At 37.6% G+C, this 15,393-nt stretch overlaps 2 protein-coding genes across 4 annotated transcripts; one reads left to right on the top strand and one right to left on the bottom strand.

Moving 5' to 3' along the window:
- Positions 1-1,011: 1,011 nt before the first annotated feature.
- rab34a (RAB34, member RAS oncogene family a) lies at positions 1,012-8,299 on the top strand. Of its 2 annotated transcripts, none has more exons than XM_037775093.1 (12): positions 1,012-1,270; positions 1,455-1,493; positions 2,537-2,653; positions 2,742-2,833; positions 2,918-2,986; positions 4,218-4,319; positions 4,409-4,473; positions 4,593-4,644; positions 4,735-4,816; positions 5,678-5,768; positions 7,477-7,584; positions 7,672-8,299. In XM_037775093.1, exons 3-12 carry the CDS (start codon positions 2,579-2,581, stop codon positions 7,740-7,742), a joined length of 807 nt encoding a protein of 268 aa, XP_037631021.1. In that variant the 5' UTR covers positions 1,012-1,270; positions 1,455-1,493; positions 2,537-2,578; the 3' UTR covers positions 7,743-8,299. The 2 variants fall into 2 exon arrangements, with proteins under 2 accessions (XP_037631021.1, XP_037631022.1); XM_037775094.1 differs by having other exon boundaries at positions 1,014-1,270; positions 2,921-2,986.
- On the bottom strand, positions 8,018-15,178 carry zgc:174895 (uncharacterized protein LOC100126024 homolog). Of its 2 annotated transcripts, none has more exons than XM_037775099.1 (6): positions 15,158-15,178; positions 12,304-12,439; positions 12,044-12,137; positions 11,644-11,790; positions 10,190-10,285; positions 8,018-8,822 (listed from the first exon to the last, which is right to left on the bottom strand). In XM_037775099.1, exons 2-6 carry the CDS (start codon positions 12,424-12,426, stop codon positions 8,683-8,685), a joined length of 600 nt encoding a protein of 199 aa, XP_037631027.1. In that variant the 5' UTR covers positions 12,427-12,439; positions 15,158-15,178; the 3' UTR covers positions 8,018-8,682. The 2 variants fall into 2 exon arrangements, with proteins under 2 accessions (XP_037631027.1, XP_037631026.1); XM_037775098.1 differs by having other exon boundaries at positions 15,162-15,178.
- Positions 15,179-15,393: the final 215 nt, after the last annotated feature.

Genomic DNA, 15,393 nt, shown 5'->3' with positions numbered 1-15,393 from the left:
GTATATATTTTACATATTTTTTTTAAATGTTTTATATTGATATTTAATTATTTTACAGTGTGTCTATCAGACAGACAGATGTGTTGTGTTTATAATGAGGCAGAGATGAGTGAGAAGAGGCTCAGAGCGCCCTCTTCTGTCGACATATTAAAGTGACGGGCAGGAAACACATTTTATTTTCTTCTATGTTTTCACACTATATCACAAAAACAAGTATGAAAATATGACATTTGTAGAGACAGTAAAAAAAAATCGTGTAATAGAGAAGTATAAACACATGAATAAATAAGAAGACTAAAAGAATAAAAACAAAAGGAAACAAGATCTAATGCAGCTGTTCTACCATAAAGTCTACTATTATTATGCCAATAATGTTTGTTTTTGTTTTTAACACCACTGGGAAGAGTATATTGAATTACATGTTAAGAATGCAAAACCTGTAAAAAATTAACTATTTGTAACCTTACATATTAAATAATATTAGTAGTATAATTGAGTTAAGTGATTATTAGAAACTTATATAATAATATTATGTATTATGTTTATGTTATTTTCATTTAATGCTGTATATATTTTACTTCTTTTTTTAAATGTTTTTATATTGATATTTAATTATTTTACAGTGTGTCTATCAGACAGACAGATGTGTTGTGTTTATAACGAGGCAGAGATGAGTGAGCAGAGGCTCAGAGCGCCCTCTTCTGTCGACTATATTTAACTGACGGACGGGAAACACATTTTCTTTTCTTCTATTTCTTCACACTATATCACAAAAACAAGCAGACAAAGTATGAAAATATTAAATCGTGTAGACAGTAAAAAAAATCATGTAATAGAGAAATATAACTACATAAATAAATAAATAAATAAATAAGAAGAATAAAAACAAAAGGAAACAATAAAAGGTCAACAAGATAAATGTCCAATTTGTTCTACATCTTGATGGATGGATGGATGGATAGATAGATAGATAGATAGATAGATAGATAGATTGTTTTTACCTCATTTCCTCCAGCAGGGGGCCGAGCAGAGAAAAATGTGGGAGGAAAGAAAAAAAGGAATCCAGGGATCTGAGTCAGCAGCTCCAGTCTGCTCCTCTTCTCTTCTCTCTCTTCTCCTCTTCCTCAACTTCCGTGGATCCATTTCACCTCTGATCACTATCGAATCCACACTTTAACGCTTTTCAATGAACATGCATGAGTCTACATCACAATAAGGAAGAAAACAAGCCCGAAACACAGCAGAGAGGAGAGTCTGGAGTCTCGATGAGGTAACGTGATGTGTTAACTTCTTCAGCAGCTCAAACACGCTTAAAAGTTTCATTCAGTCATGTATGTGTGACTTTAACTTATAGCTTTCTTAATAACTTTACATAAACAATGGATGTAAGATGGAGTTTTAAAGTCTCAGTTTTTTACGGTGGACTCAAACTAACTCTTCTTCTTCATTACCAGGAGCTTTGATGAAGTAGAGGATTAAAATAGATCTACACAGTAAGTGGATCAACACTGATTACATTTGTCTGGCTCTGCATCTGGTCATGCTGTTGCTACACAATGGATCACTCATAATATGTTCTCTCACTACAGTGTATTGTTTGACTCGCTTTATTTGCAGTGAGTCAGGATGTAGATGTGTGTGTGCAGTACAGTCTATGTTCTGGTTGCCTGGGAAAATAAAACAAATATAAAGATGGCAGGAAGAGAACATGTGAGCTATATTTATCCCAAATGTAATAGAAATGAACACAAACGTATTTTTCTTTGTGCCTTATGGAACTAACATACAGGTATTGATTCATCTATTTCTTGGTGATTCATTCTTTTCTAAGTGTTTTTATAATATATAAAATATAGATATTTATACATGCCAAAAATGTGCAGAAGATAAATTACATTCAGTTTAGTTCAGTCGAGATCTTTATTGTCCCAGAAGGGGAAATTATTGCTGCAGCAAGAAAACAAATAGAAAGCTGCAACTAATGGATAATTGAATTATTATTACTATTATTAGTCTGTAAATTTAAATTGTCTGTATCGTTCAACCAACAGTCCATAAACCCAAATGCATTAAGTTTACTATCAAAGAAGACTCAGAAAACCAGTAAATATTCCCATTTGAGCTGTCGAACCGTGAATTTTGGGGATTTTGATTGAAAGAGTGACAGAAACGATCAATCAATTATTTTGATTGATTAATCAAAATTGTTTCAGCTTTAGAACTAACATTTTATGTATTATTTTATCAATGTAAGTTTAATATATTTGGGTTTTGACTGTTGGTTAGACGAAACAAGTTATGAGATACTCAATTTACAAGGGTATGTAATGATATAAAACAGTGAAAAGCAGAAAATCCTCGTATTTGAGTGGCTGGATCCAGAGAATATTTTCAATACGAGCTTCATTTAACATCTCGTAAGTTTAATTTCCAGTAGCAACAGTAAAAGTGAGCAGCAGGTCTGGAAATCATTCATTGCAGTCTAGATATTCTGAAGCCTTAACTAGTTAACATGTCTTTTTCTCTCTCTGTCCAGCTCACCACATGTCCCTCTGCTAAACATTTACCCCGAAGCTTCATGTCCCTCCGAGTTTCAGCCATGAGTGTTCTTCCTCCTGTCCGAAGGGACCGTGTCATTGCTCAGCTCCCTCAGGTAAAATCATTTACTGTTATTATTACAGCCTATGGTTGTCCACCAGGTCTCTAAAACAGCCTCACAAACCCCTCTTCTTCTCTTGTAGTATTTCAGGAAAGAGGCAGCTCTCCACACTGACCAGGACTTCAACAATAAAGTGAAGACGGCGTGTCAGGAGCAGCGAACTGGCACTGTGGGGTGAGAGCAGGAACCAGCAGCCACAACATGATACTGGACGTGTGACACGTATTGACTTGTTGCTTCTTCTTTTATTCTTCTCAGCAGATTTAAAATCTCTAAGGTCATTGTTGTGGGAGACCTGGCTGTGGGGAAAACCTGTCTGATTAATAGGTGAGCTTAAACACACTGACTGGGGCACTTCTGGGAATAAATAAATAAATAACTCAGAGGACATGTAAGTCCTTCAAGGAAGCACAATCCTCTAAGTTAAATATTTTATTATTAAAAGTTTAGAAATGTTAAATCTGCATTAAAATACACACTGTAATAGACAGTGATGAAAAGCAACTACTCAAGTACTGTACTTAAGTTTAATTTTCAGGTCATTTTGCTTTACTTAAGTATTTCAATGTTATGCTACTTTATACTTCTATTCCGCTACATTTATCTGACAGCTGGAAATATTTAACAGTTTAAGATTAACAAAACATACGATCACTTCATAGAATATGATACTGTGCTATAGATTAAACTACCCAACAGCATATAAAGTAGTTCAAATCTGCCCCACCTTTACCAGCTGTAATGTTTACTGTAAACGCTGCTTACATGTTAAAGCATCAGTAATAATATTCCAATAATATGATACATGTAATTATATACTGTAACTCTGGAAGGCCCAACAAGCACTTTTACTAAGTGAAATCTTGAATGTAGGACTTGTAACAGAGTATTATTGCTATTTTCCTTAAGTAAAAGATACTAAGTACTTCTTCCACTACTGGCAATAATAGACACAATCCTTTAAAGGGCCAGTTCACCCAAATGAAAGATAAACATCTTTTCTCACGTACCGCTGGTTGAATGTAGTCATGCAGAAAGTTTTCTTTCATTTTTTTTCTCCGAGGTTTTAACTAAAATGTTTCCATCCCAGTTTATTGGTGGTTTATGCTGCTCAAAGCATTCAAAATTAAGTTTAAGGCATTTTAAAAGGCCAGGTCCGGCCAATAATCCACAGGAGATGCTATCCCTAGTTTTCATTGTAACTGTATGTTATACCAGAGAAATAGTCCCTAATATACAGCATATTCCACTGTAATTTGGGTGAACCAACCCTTTAGAAAATCCACCCGATTCAACTATTATCAGGCCATTAAATAGGCGTCATCAGTCGCTATAAGCACCATAGATGTGGGCCATTAGGGGCCTACTACGCCTATTACATTGGAAAATCAGAGGATCTACACATTAGTTCAGTGGGTGGCGATGTGGACGTGAATGGTTTTATATTTTACTGAAATCTTTTGAGAGTATTTTGAGATATCTTAATCAGAAACACACAAATCAAAAATATAGCCTCCTTCATTTAGATAAATACTGAAGGTATTTTTTATGTTTTCAGATTTTGCAAAGATGCTTTTGATAAAAACTACAAGGCGACGATCGGTGTCGACTTTGAGATGGAGCGCTTCGAGGTGCTGGGCGTTCCTTTCAGCCTACAGCTGTAAGTCTTCATTATTATACATAAAGAAACAAAGTAAACTGAGTCTGTCTGATGCAAACAATGCTCACATATCTGTCTCTGTGTTACAGCTGGGACACTGCAGGCCAAGAGAGGTTCAAGTGCATCGCTTCTACGTACTACAGAGGAGCGCAGAGTGAGAGATTTGTGTGTTTTAGGGCAGAAAACTAATAAGAAATGTACTAAAGACTCTCCTCTTTCTGTGTACACAATATCAAAAACTCTTAATTAATGTATTATTTTCTCTTCTTCCAGTTGTAATTATCGCGTTTGATGTTAATGACATCGCCTCTTTGGGCCATGTGAGGTGAGCTTATTCATTATGAGCAGATTGTTGGCACTCGTACAGATTTTGGTCCCAGCTGGAGGTCTTTAACTGGTCTCGTTGTGTCTGCAGGCAGTGGCTCGAAGACGCCCTGAAAGAGAACGACCCCACCGCTGTTCAGCTGTTCCTCGTCGGCACAAAGAAAGACCTGAGCGTACGTCTTTTCACTGTTTAAAGTGGACATGCCTGTGGACGTTTCTGTGTCTTTTACTGGAGTCGAATGTCAAATGTTTGGATTGTTGCCAGCAGCACAAAGCGTTTGTGTCCGGGCTCCAGCCTCAGGAATGTAGCTTCACTAGACTCCACAGCTTTTCTGATAGAGGCTGAAGTGATGGACATGCAGACATTTCTAACTGTATTTAAGCAGTGGTGGGAAGTAGGAAGCAGGCTCCTCTTCCATTTCAAGATGTTTGGAATATTTCTTGAACTATTTGAAATGCGTCTCTTCTTTGACTTTACTGTGATTTGGTGGTAAGATGGAGCACGCTGAGATTTGGTATTTAGTTTTTGTCTATTTGGACCAATGTTGTGGCTTTTGCAACAAATTAGATTAGTGGATTTTATTATTTCTAGAGTCATTCCCTTGCGGTAGAATCAAATATTCCAGTTCTCTTATTACCACTGAAAAACAGTCGAACATTATAGTGTATAAAACTACAGAGCTGAATGATTATTCGCTCGACAGAAAATCAATTGTAAACTATTTTAATGATTGATTAATCAGCATTTTTCAGGCAAAAATACCCCAAAAAAAAAAGAAATTCTGTTTTTCTTTGTCTTATAGGACAGAAAACTGAATATCTTTGGATTTTAGACTGTTAGTCGACCAAAACAAGCAATTCGAAGGCCTCACCTTGGACATTATAATGGATAGTTTTTACTTACTCTACCATTTTATAGACTAAATGATTTCTCAACTAAGCAAGAAAATAATCATCAGATTAATCGGTAATGAAAACAGACCTTTTGTGTTTAACTTGCTTACATTATATCTAACTTTGTCTTTCTCCGACAGTCTCCTGCTCAGTATTCTCAGATTGAAAAAGACGCCCTCAAACTAGCACAGGAGATGAGAGCAGAGTACTGGGCTGTGTCGTCACTGACGGGTGAGTGTTTTATATTTAAATACAGTAACACAACCAGTAACTCCACTTATAGGCCCTAAGGTGGGTCAGATAAGGGTCTTTCATTCATTTCCATGCTGCAGACTTATGTTTTACTTCATCATTTTATTGTGAGATTTACTGTAAAAAAAGATTGAATAGTTATGTCAAAAACATGCCTTTTGTATGCAGCATTGATCATAAAGGTGTTTTGCCATAAGAGGACACCCATCAAGTGTCATCAGGGCTTTATTTTCTAGTTGTTAGTCAGAGCAGCATTATTGAGAAACAATAAATGTGGATCTATCTATACAGTTGGTAGGGAACACTGAATATTATCTTTCTAAAGAGCTCACAATTTATTTTACTAGCCAACAGTTTCTATTGTAAAGTTACATGTACTGTATCATATAGAGTTGGGAAGTGTGAGATATTTTGCGCGCCCCTGGTTGAGTAAGTAAAGGTTCATACATTTTTCACATAGACAATATACGTGACTTCACTTGTGTGACAGTTATGTGCAAAGGATTAAGAACTCTGTTGGAAAATATCTGGTTCTTTGATAAAAAAGTGGAAGGTACCAGCTTGTGTACATAAAAAGTTGACTACATTTCCCAAGGTGCATTTTGGCAAAGGAACACCTGATCACATGGTTACAATTCTGTCACGTGCCCCACTAACAGCCACGTTTTGTTAAAGGTCCCATATCGTGCTCATTTTCCTCATACTGTCTGCATGAATATACCTGTATTCACCCTTTGTCTGAAACGCTCCGTTTTAGTGCATTTCAACAGAATTGCGTTGCTAGGCAACAGCTTGGGTCCATGTTTACTTCCTGTCAGCTGATGTTATTTACATACACTGCAACAGGAAATAAACTGGGACACATTTAGAATGTTTATGTTTAAAACCGTGTAATGGTCTAAATATTGTATATTTGTGACATCACAAATGGACAAAAATCGTAACGGCTTGTTTCAAATGCACAATTTCTGAATACGGGCTGTGTGTATTTCTCCGTATATTGAGTGTTTAACAGTCTTTATATAGCACTTAAACCTCTTTTATAATATAAAAGACCTGAAAATCTCACTTTTTTCAATATGGGACCTTTAAAGACTGCAATAACGAAGCGTTTTGAATTGGCTACAGCTCTGACTTGATTGTTCTCCATGGCAACGCCAGCTGAGGCTCATGGGTAATGTAGTATTCTGTGCTGTCCACCATGCCATAATGACGGATAAAACATGATTTCTCAGAAACAAAGTTCAAATAATTAAAACTGGTGGGCCTAATGTCAACCTACATGGTTGTTTCATTATCTGGGAGAGTCCCATGTTTCAATATTCAGCAACATTGAGGATATGGTTCACAAATTTTTTTTTAATGGAATACAGATTTTATTTAGTAGCTCTTAGTTCAATAACTGGACACACTGTTTGTTACGTTTATCATACATTTGGCAATTGCTAATTCCCCTCCTAATGTGTGATTTGCGCTGTATTAACATGATTTTTCCATTAACATTTGACTCTTTAAAATGAGGATGTGGTAAGTTTTTTTCCTACATCAGGGTGAAGATCAGAAGCTAATATTAATGTTCCTGGAGAGCATCTTGCTTTTTTAAAAGTCTATACGTTTCAGCCCTCCGCCCCACTCAAATTAATTTCCACACAGTCCCTTACTGATCTTTATTTCCTCCATGCTGTAGGGGAAAACGTCAGAGAGTTTTTCTTTCGAGTTGCATCGTTGGCGTTCGAGACCAACGTTCTCGCTGAGTTGGAGAAAAGTGGATCGAGGCAAATTGGGGGCGTCGTCAGTGAGTATCTGAACTCCTCTCTCTGTGATCATGGAAACCGACACATTGGTCACAAGGTTCTAACATCCTGCTGTTCCTTTGTTCTAGGAATTAACAGCACTTCACACAATACGTACAAAGATTCATCAAAGAAGAAGCAGCCGAACTGCTGTCAGTAAAGATGGAAGCAGGAGGTTAAAGTCGAAGGTTCAGACTGAAAATGAGGGAAAAGACTGGATGGATTTCAGTGGTCAGAGCAGGAGAAGGGACTTCCTGACATGTTTGAGTTCAGTTTTTCCTGGCCTAGAAAGCGTTTTCCTCTGTGGGATGTGGATTCTTGTGGTGTTGCTCAGTTTAACTTGTCTAGAGTTACAGAGTGACACAGCAATTACACATAAAAATGACTGTTTTAGTACTGCAGGGATGCCAAAGAAAGACTGTTGATGTTTTTAACATGGTAGATGGGTGGATGATTAAATATTCAGTCTCGCTGCTGTAGTTTAACAATTAAGATTTTTCTTCACAGTAAAACTCTGGTTTACCTTTAAAGTCTGTTATTTTAAATGACTGTTTTTACTTGGTACTGCACCTCTTTTCATTATGCTGTAGATCAGACGCTCCCAACCTTTGTGTAAGAATTAAGATTACACAGTAAATCACAAGAAAAAAGGTTTGAAGAAAGTCTGAAAAAATAAACAGAATTTTTTGTAGCAGAAATGTTTTTTTTCTGCTTTCTTATCCTGTTACTCATCTTACGCAGATCCTTTTATCTACATTGTGCTTCATAGGTACTTTTTGCTTTTTGTTTACAATCAAATCAATGACTGAATTTGGATTCTCATTTTTTATATCAAAAATGAAAATAGTGTATGAATATTTTAATCATTTATTTTCTATAAAATATCTCCTGTTATGTTTTACATGGAATAAAAATGTTAAAAAAATATTACAAAGTGTTTTCAAATTAATACATATTTTTGAAAACAGTTAAAAATCACAGGATAGCGTCTGTTTTTTAAAAGCAGATAAAACTTTCATGACCATCTCAGTCATAGAATATATCACTATTCCCCTTTTCTTCTTTACTGAAGTTGAAGTGAAGAAATCATGTTTTCTTGTTCAGTTGAAGCTTTTGAAGGAATCAAGATACTTTCCATCAATTTGGCTCTGGAGCTCTTCGGGGATGCAGTGAGAGAATTTGTAATTTTCTTTAATCCACTTTCCTCCTTCAGTGTTCTCGATGGCCACGGCTGCTACCCCTGCAGGAACACAGAGAGTGATATTTATTTTAAAATGCTGAGGATCTTTGAATTATGTTACATTAGTGGTGGAAGAAGTATTCAAATATTTTACTTAACTAAAAAGTAGAAATACTCTGTTACAAGTAAAAGTCCTGCATTTAAAATCATACTCAAGTAAAATTACATTATAATCAAAATATACTTAAAGGTTCTCTATACAATATCCAGAATATTAATATAGCAGCAAACAACTATTTGCTATGTAAAGATATAGTGGGGTAATGTCTACCTAAGCAGAGAATGAAGTCACTCTCCCTCTGTGTGTGTTGTAATCCGAGCTTCTCTGTGCTTTGTTGACATAGCCGGGCCGGCCGTGCGTGCTTTTAGTGCATGTGAGCGTGCGGGAGCGGAGGTGGATGGGTCCAACAAACACAAGGCTTTCATCCAGGAGGCAGCTGTTCGTGTCCAGTGTGTCACGTTACAATCAGCTTATCGTTCATGTCTCCTGTTCACAACGTTCAGTGTCATTTTCACTGTACAAACGTAGTCGTTTTAAGCCCAACAATGTTTTTTTTCCTAAACCTAACCATAGTGGTTTTATTGCCTGAACCTAAGCAAGTGTTTTTGTTTACTTCACAACATTAAGCACGTGTTTACTGCGACCGAAAAGAGTGACATCGAGGGGTCTGACAAAGCGCCAGTATGTGACGAGTTGCGATGAGAACGTGTTGGCCTCACTGGCTATCTCAAGGTCGCTGCTCTGCACTGCTCTCATACGGCGGTTACAGCTGAGGCGTCGTCAAAGAAGCGTAGCACCCACCCTCCGGTTTCCCCTCAGGTAAACACTGTTAGCACTGTAAGCAGTGTTGCTGTTGTTTTCACTGTTAGCGCTGTTAGCACCATTAGCTACGAGCTGCCGGTTCAGCTGTTGCCATGTTGAGAGCCGTGTAGAGGCAATAGAGATGCTCTGAATTTCACATTGAGCAACTCCAAAGTACCAAAACAAAAAGTACTAATTATACAGAATGGCTCATGTCAGAATCATATATATTACTGCATTATAATAAGTGGAGCTCATTTTAATTACTTTATAAACTGCTGGGTAGCTTAATCTATAATAATTTATCACATTTCTTTTACATTATTTTTGTATTAATAATATAAATCTGCAAAGCAACTAATCAAATCAAATGAATAAATGTAGTGGAGTAAAAAGTACTAGTAATATTTCCCTCTGAATATGTAGTGGAGTAGAATAAAGTGGCATAAAATGGAAATACTCAAGTACAATATTGCCGAACTCGTACTTTACTTAAGTACAGTACTTGAGTAAATGTACTTAGTTACATTCCACCACTGATTATAAGGTAACCATCTCAACTGACCTACAACAGTGGCTCCCAGCCTCTCCACCAGCTGGATGGAAGCCTTCATTGTGCCTCCAGTCTCTATCCATTGGTCCACTAACAACACCCTCAGACCTGCAGGAAGGAGACACATGTCAACTAATTATATCCACTGGATCTGTTTTTGTTTAACAACTTTCACAGGCAAACAAAGTAAAGTATATAAAGAACACCTCCTTTTCTTTTAATAAAGAGGACATAGAGAGAGAAAGAGAGGACCTAGCAAAATAAACAATTTAGACAAGGTTAACAAATAAAAAGGAATAGTGTGCTATGATGTATCCAATACAAAATACAAAGCAAAAAACAACACAAATAATACAATAAATCATATGGTGAATACATGTACAGATGTGCAAATGTAAATATGCACAAAAAAGAATTAAGTAATTAATCAAAATGAAATATAACATTAACATCTATCTCTCTGCTCATTCTCTAATCCTCCACCAAAGGAAAACTCACCCGAATTGTAGAACAAAATGGAATAAATATAATAAATAATAAATAAATAGTCTTCCATAATTGTAACAAACATCTTTTAGTAGGAAAAAAGACAGTGGGGATAAAAAATATATCTACGTTAATGGACTAAGATGATTTGTAGTGTATTAAAGATGAATAAACAACCCTCATAATATCTGACATGATGTCAGAGATACAACTCCAACATCAACTGGATGATTAATTCACATATTAACACTAGAGGGGGCTGTGTCACAGGGAATAAAAGGACATGAACCCTGCAGTGAAAATCATTTGAGAAATGTATTGTTCAGGGTTAAGTTGATTTTTAGACAATTAGTTCATGAATCAATTACTCAGTTGACACAATCAGCAACTATTTTAATAGTCAATTCAGCATTTTAGTCATTTTTCAAACAAAAGCTTTGGTTGCAGCTTCTCAGATGTGAGGATTTCAAACTTTTCTTTGTGATATATGATAATGAACTGAATATCTTTGGGTTTAAGACTGTTGGTTGAATAAAACAAGCAATTTGATTACATCCCCATGGGCTGTGGAATATCATTATGGACATTGTTCACAATTTTCTTCAAATCTTTACTGCTTATTATCTTAATTCTACATATAAATACAGCTGTGCATTGAAGCTTTTCTTACGCCTAAAACAACTCTTTCTGTACAGAGTTTTAGTGCCAGACGATGATAAGTATTCACTGAACCTGTGTATTACTTTTTGGATGGAAATTATTCAATTATAAGACTGAATATTTACAAAAAACACAAATAACTTAAGTCTAAACTGACTGACATGCTTGTCAGTGCACACAAACTGAAGTGTGGTCTTTTTGAAATATATTTTCAGATGTAGCAGTCACAACCCTTGGGTGGTGCAAACATTGCCAGCTGAGTAAACATTGTTTACCCAGCTGGGAGAAGGTTAAAGAGTAAAAAGCAAAGGGGGATTAACCTGGCTTCAGCACATCCAGTCTTACTTCCATAGTCTTTTCTCTGCCTGAGTAGTCGGTGTAGTTTTGGTTTTGGGTGGCGACACAGATGTGTCCTGCTTTACGGAGAGCCAGGAAACCTTTTCCGAGGGTGGTGGCAACAGACGCACCTGAAAAAAACATTTATCAGAAACATTCATCCATAATGACAGAATGATCATCGTCTGTGGCTAACCCCCCTGTGTGAACTAAACACTGCTATGCCATGTGCCATGAAGTGTCTAAATTTAGTATCTTCAGTCAGGGGATAGGTTTCATGACCTACCTACTAGCAGAGTAACTGGATCTTAAAATATAATTTAGTGTGAGACACCAAACTATTTATTTCCCTTCTTAAAAAGAATTGATGTGTTTTTTTCTTACCCAGAATGAATCCCATTGCATCCATCCCGGCAACCAGATCAATGGTGTCACTGTGGAATGGACTGAGGAGGTCTTTGACACAGTCTGCAAGAGCCTGAATCAAGTGCAAAGACAGTGAATGCACAAAATGCAAAGTGTGCACATTAAATGGACACACAGTTTGTCTTTTTTCTGTTATAACACAGTTTAATGCATGTGTTCAATGACAGGGGGATACAGCAGAAACAGCATCAAGTAACTAGAAATCATGCATCACATACCTGGGAGTTGCAGTAGAGTCTGGACGGGTCCAGCCAGGCGAACGTTGGTCCTTTAGTGTTGGGCGCCATCAGAGACAGGTACCATCCTTTACGTCTGTCTGCAGGAGCGGCCAACACGTCCATTTGAGAAACAACACTGCTAGACGGAGAAACTGTGGTGAATGAAGTGGACTGTGAATGTGTGAATCTCAGGTTTCAGCGGGGTGAATAGTGGGAGGGAGGAGGCTGTTAATAACACTGAACTTCATTACTTATTCACTCTGCAGTTGACTAATGAGTTGATGACCAGTCTCAGCCTTGTCAAAGTATTGTAGAAGAAAATAGTTAAAGTGAAAATAAAGTTTATTTTCTTCAATTTTGACAGCATGCTCTGAGGAAGCTCTTTATTTCACAAAGCTTAGATTGCTGTTTGTTTTGTAGTCTGGGGAAAGTTTGTTTTGCATGTTTTAGCTCATTTAATACAAGTCCTGTCCACTTTACATCTGTGCCGACTATCATCCAAGGCATACAAGAGTGTTTCACTTCCTTTAATGCATTTTTTTCATTACTTCCCATTCATTTCACTACAAAGTAAGAATATAAACTAGCAGAGAGTTAAAACTTTCAGGAGTTGCAGTAGTTAATTATGAAACTGACACTATTTTTATATGGCAATACAGGTCAAAGAGCAGATTGAATGTATTGAATGTATTAACACACAGCAGTATGAGAACTTTGATAAAGATATGCTATACATAGTATTCACTGGAAAGTTCCTGGATGTTGCTTTTTCTACTATGGTTGAATGAAATAAAACACTGGTACTGTATGCATTTGAAAATGACACTATCAAGTATTTGTGGTTTGCAGTAAATGAGCAAAAACAGTAGAATGATCCTTTAACAGAGCAACATTGTATTTCAACTTTGATTATCAGGTTACGTGAAAAGAAATTTTGCGATGCAAAAGCAGCAGTGCAAATATGATTAAAAAAAGTTATTTTTATAAAATAGTCACTATATCCTGACTGTAGTGCATGAGATAGGTAATCTGAAAAAAATCAGTCCAGTGCTCCTAATGGCATCTGCAAGATTTCACAGACCGGAGGAAAACAACCAATCAGAGCCGAGCTGGAGCCTTGCCGTCTCTGAGCAGCTGTCAATCACTCGCAAACTCCGATCAAACGGTCAAACTAGGCAGCGCTGATCAAATATGAATCAATATTCTATTACTGTAATACCTATATCTCTCCTCAGATGTTTTCAGAAACATCTTGTAGTGTACTGTTTAGCTGTAAAATGAAGTTGTGTAAGTGAAAGTTTGTGAACCAGCAGCCATGTTGAGATCAGTTGAGGAAATACCAAGCACCGCCCACCAGCCGGAGCAAACTTTCTCATTTTACAGCTAAACAGTACACTACAAGATGATTCTGAAAACATTTGAGGCTAGAAATAGCCATTAGAGTAACAGAATATTGATTCATATTTGATCAGTGCTGCCTAGTTTGACCGTTCGATCAGAATACGCGAGTCATTGACAGCTGCCTCCGTTGAATGAACAGCCAATAGGAACACTCTCTCTCTTTGAAATGACCTGTGATTGGCCAAAGTCTCCCGTCACGGGCTAGATTTTAAAAGCCTGAAAACAGAGCCATGAGTACTGTAGGTGCAGAAGTCTAGTTTTCTCTCAGAACACTTGAATTACAATATACTGAAAGGTTATTGTGGCATTTTTGCCCAATGATGCCAAAAATAATTCTGCCTACTGAAGCTTTAACTATAATAATCAGACCAATTGCTTAATTTTCACTATTGCTACTATGGTGAATCAATAAAATAAATATTATTGTGATTTGACCAGAAGATATAAATTATATTTCAAAGACTGCCACATTTCACATGGGGTCAGTGTTGCATACTCTAAAGAGAGATTTACATTTAGACACAGCTACTGCTCATATTCTCAAGTTTATAAGGAATGGTTACAAACATGATGTTGAACTGATGTCATGTTTCATGAAATGACACATTCATTTTTTGGGGTCACAGAGACCCCTGCTGTAAAAAGTTGTTATAGACCAGTGGTTCTCAAACTGTGGTACTTACGCGAGCTCTCTGTAGTGGTACGCGAGCTCTCTGTAGTGGTACACGAGCTCTCTGTAGTGGTATGCGAGCTCTCTGTAGTGGTACGCGAGCTCTCTGTAGTGGTATGCGAGCTCTCTGTAGTGGTACGCGGAGGAATTTCTGAAACATTTTTTAGACATCAATAAGAAATAGGGCTGACCCGTAAATCGTATTTTCTTCGTCATCATATTGTAGCGACCCTGCAGGACTATCATAAGAGAGACACTTGGGGAGTTCATGGGGGGGAGATGTTACCCTAGTTAAGCTGGATAGGTCAGGTTCATTAAGAGGGGAGGGGGCAGGGAGAGCAAAGGAGTGAGGGAGAAGGAGGAGGAGGCAGAAGAAGAAAGGCAGCAGGAACACGCCACGAAAGTTACGGCCAGTTTAGCTGATTAGCTAGTTTAGGCTACCAGCCTTTTGTTGTTTTGGGCCCTCTTCCAACCCCGGGGTTAGCCTGTATCATAGGGTAATAAAACCCGGTTCTCCGGTTAAACTTCAGCCACCTTGTCCTCATCATTTAGCTAGCTAGCCAGCCGTGCTACGGAGCCGCGAGCGCTACACTGGTGTCAGAAGTGGGATTCCCCACGCCCGCACTCCCCGCACGACAGCTGGCTACCACCGCTAGCTACCACCGGAGGAACGAGACGGCTGAACAGATTGAAAAGTCGGACTTCTACGCCCCAGAAACACCAATGTGAGAGCCAACAGATGATGGCCCGGTTGTAAGGAGAAAAGTGGTGAAAATAACTCACTCACCGCTCGCTACACTGCTGACTAACAGACATTACAGCTACAATTGAGGATGGCTTTATGCAGAGAATGAGCATTGCAATGGAGCGTGCTTTTGGACATTTCCTGAATAATTCTAGAGGCAGCTTTATGTCCAGGATGGGAGGAGAACCAAAGAGTTGTGTGACTAGTCCTCTTGAGTCAGAGAGCCATGCTAACCCGGCTAACACAAATAATGCATATGTGGGCACCAACCAAG

The sequence above is a fragment of the Sebastes umbrosus genome, chromosome 7 (assembly GCF_015220745.1).
Source record: "Sebastes umbrosus isolate fSebUmb1 chromosome 7, fSebUmb1.pri, whole genome shotgun sequence".
Lineage (NCBI taxonomy): Eukaryota > Metazoa > Chordata > Actinopteri > Perciformes > Sebastidae > Sebastes > Sebastes umbrosus.
This window is presented reverse-complemented; position numbering and strand designations above follow the sequence as displayed.

Excerpts from the sequence above, each read along its gene's own strand:
- rab34a (XM_037775093.1), top strand. The coding sequence starts at position 2,579 with ATGTCCCTCCGAGTTTCAGCCATGAGTGTTCTTCCTCCTGTCCGAAGG. Across the intron at positions 2,987-4,217 it reads AAAACCTGTCTGATTAATAG|ATTTTGCAAAGATGCTTTTG; the intron begins GTGAGCTTAAAC and ends TTATGTTTTCAG. Across the intron at positions 4,320-4,408 it reads GTTCCTTTCAGCCTACAGCT|CTGGGACACTGCAGGCCAAG; the intron begins GTAAGTCTTCAT and ends TCTGTGTTACAG.
- zgc:174895 (XM_037775099.1), bottom strand. The coding sequence starts at position 12,426 with ATGGACGTGTTGGCCGCTCCTGCAGACAGACGTAAAGGATGGTACCTG. Across the intron at positions 10,286-11,643 it reads ACTGGATGTGCTGAAGCCAG|GTCTGAGGGTGTTGTTAGTG; the intron begins GTTAATCCCCCT and ends TCCTTCCTGCAG. Across the intron at positions 8,823-10,189 it reads GCTGGGAGCCACTGTTGTAG|GGGTAGCAGCCGTGGCCATC; the intron begins GTCAGTTGAGAT and ends GTGTTCCTGCAG.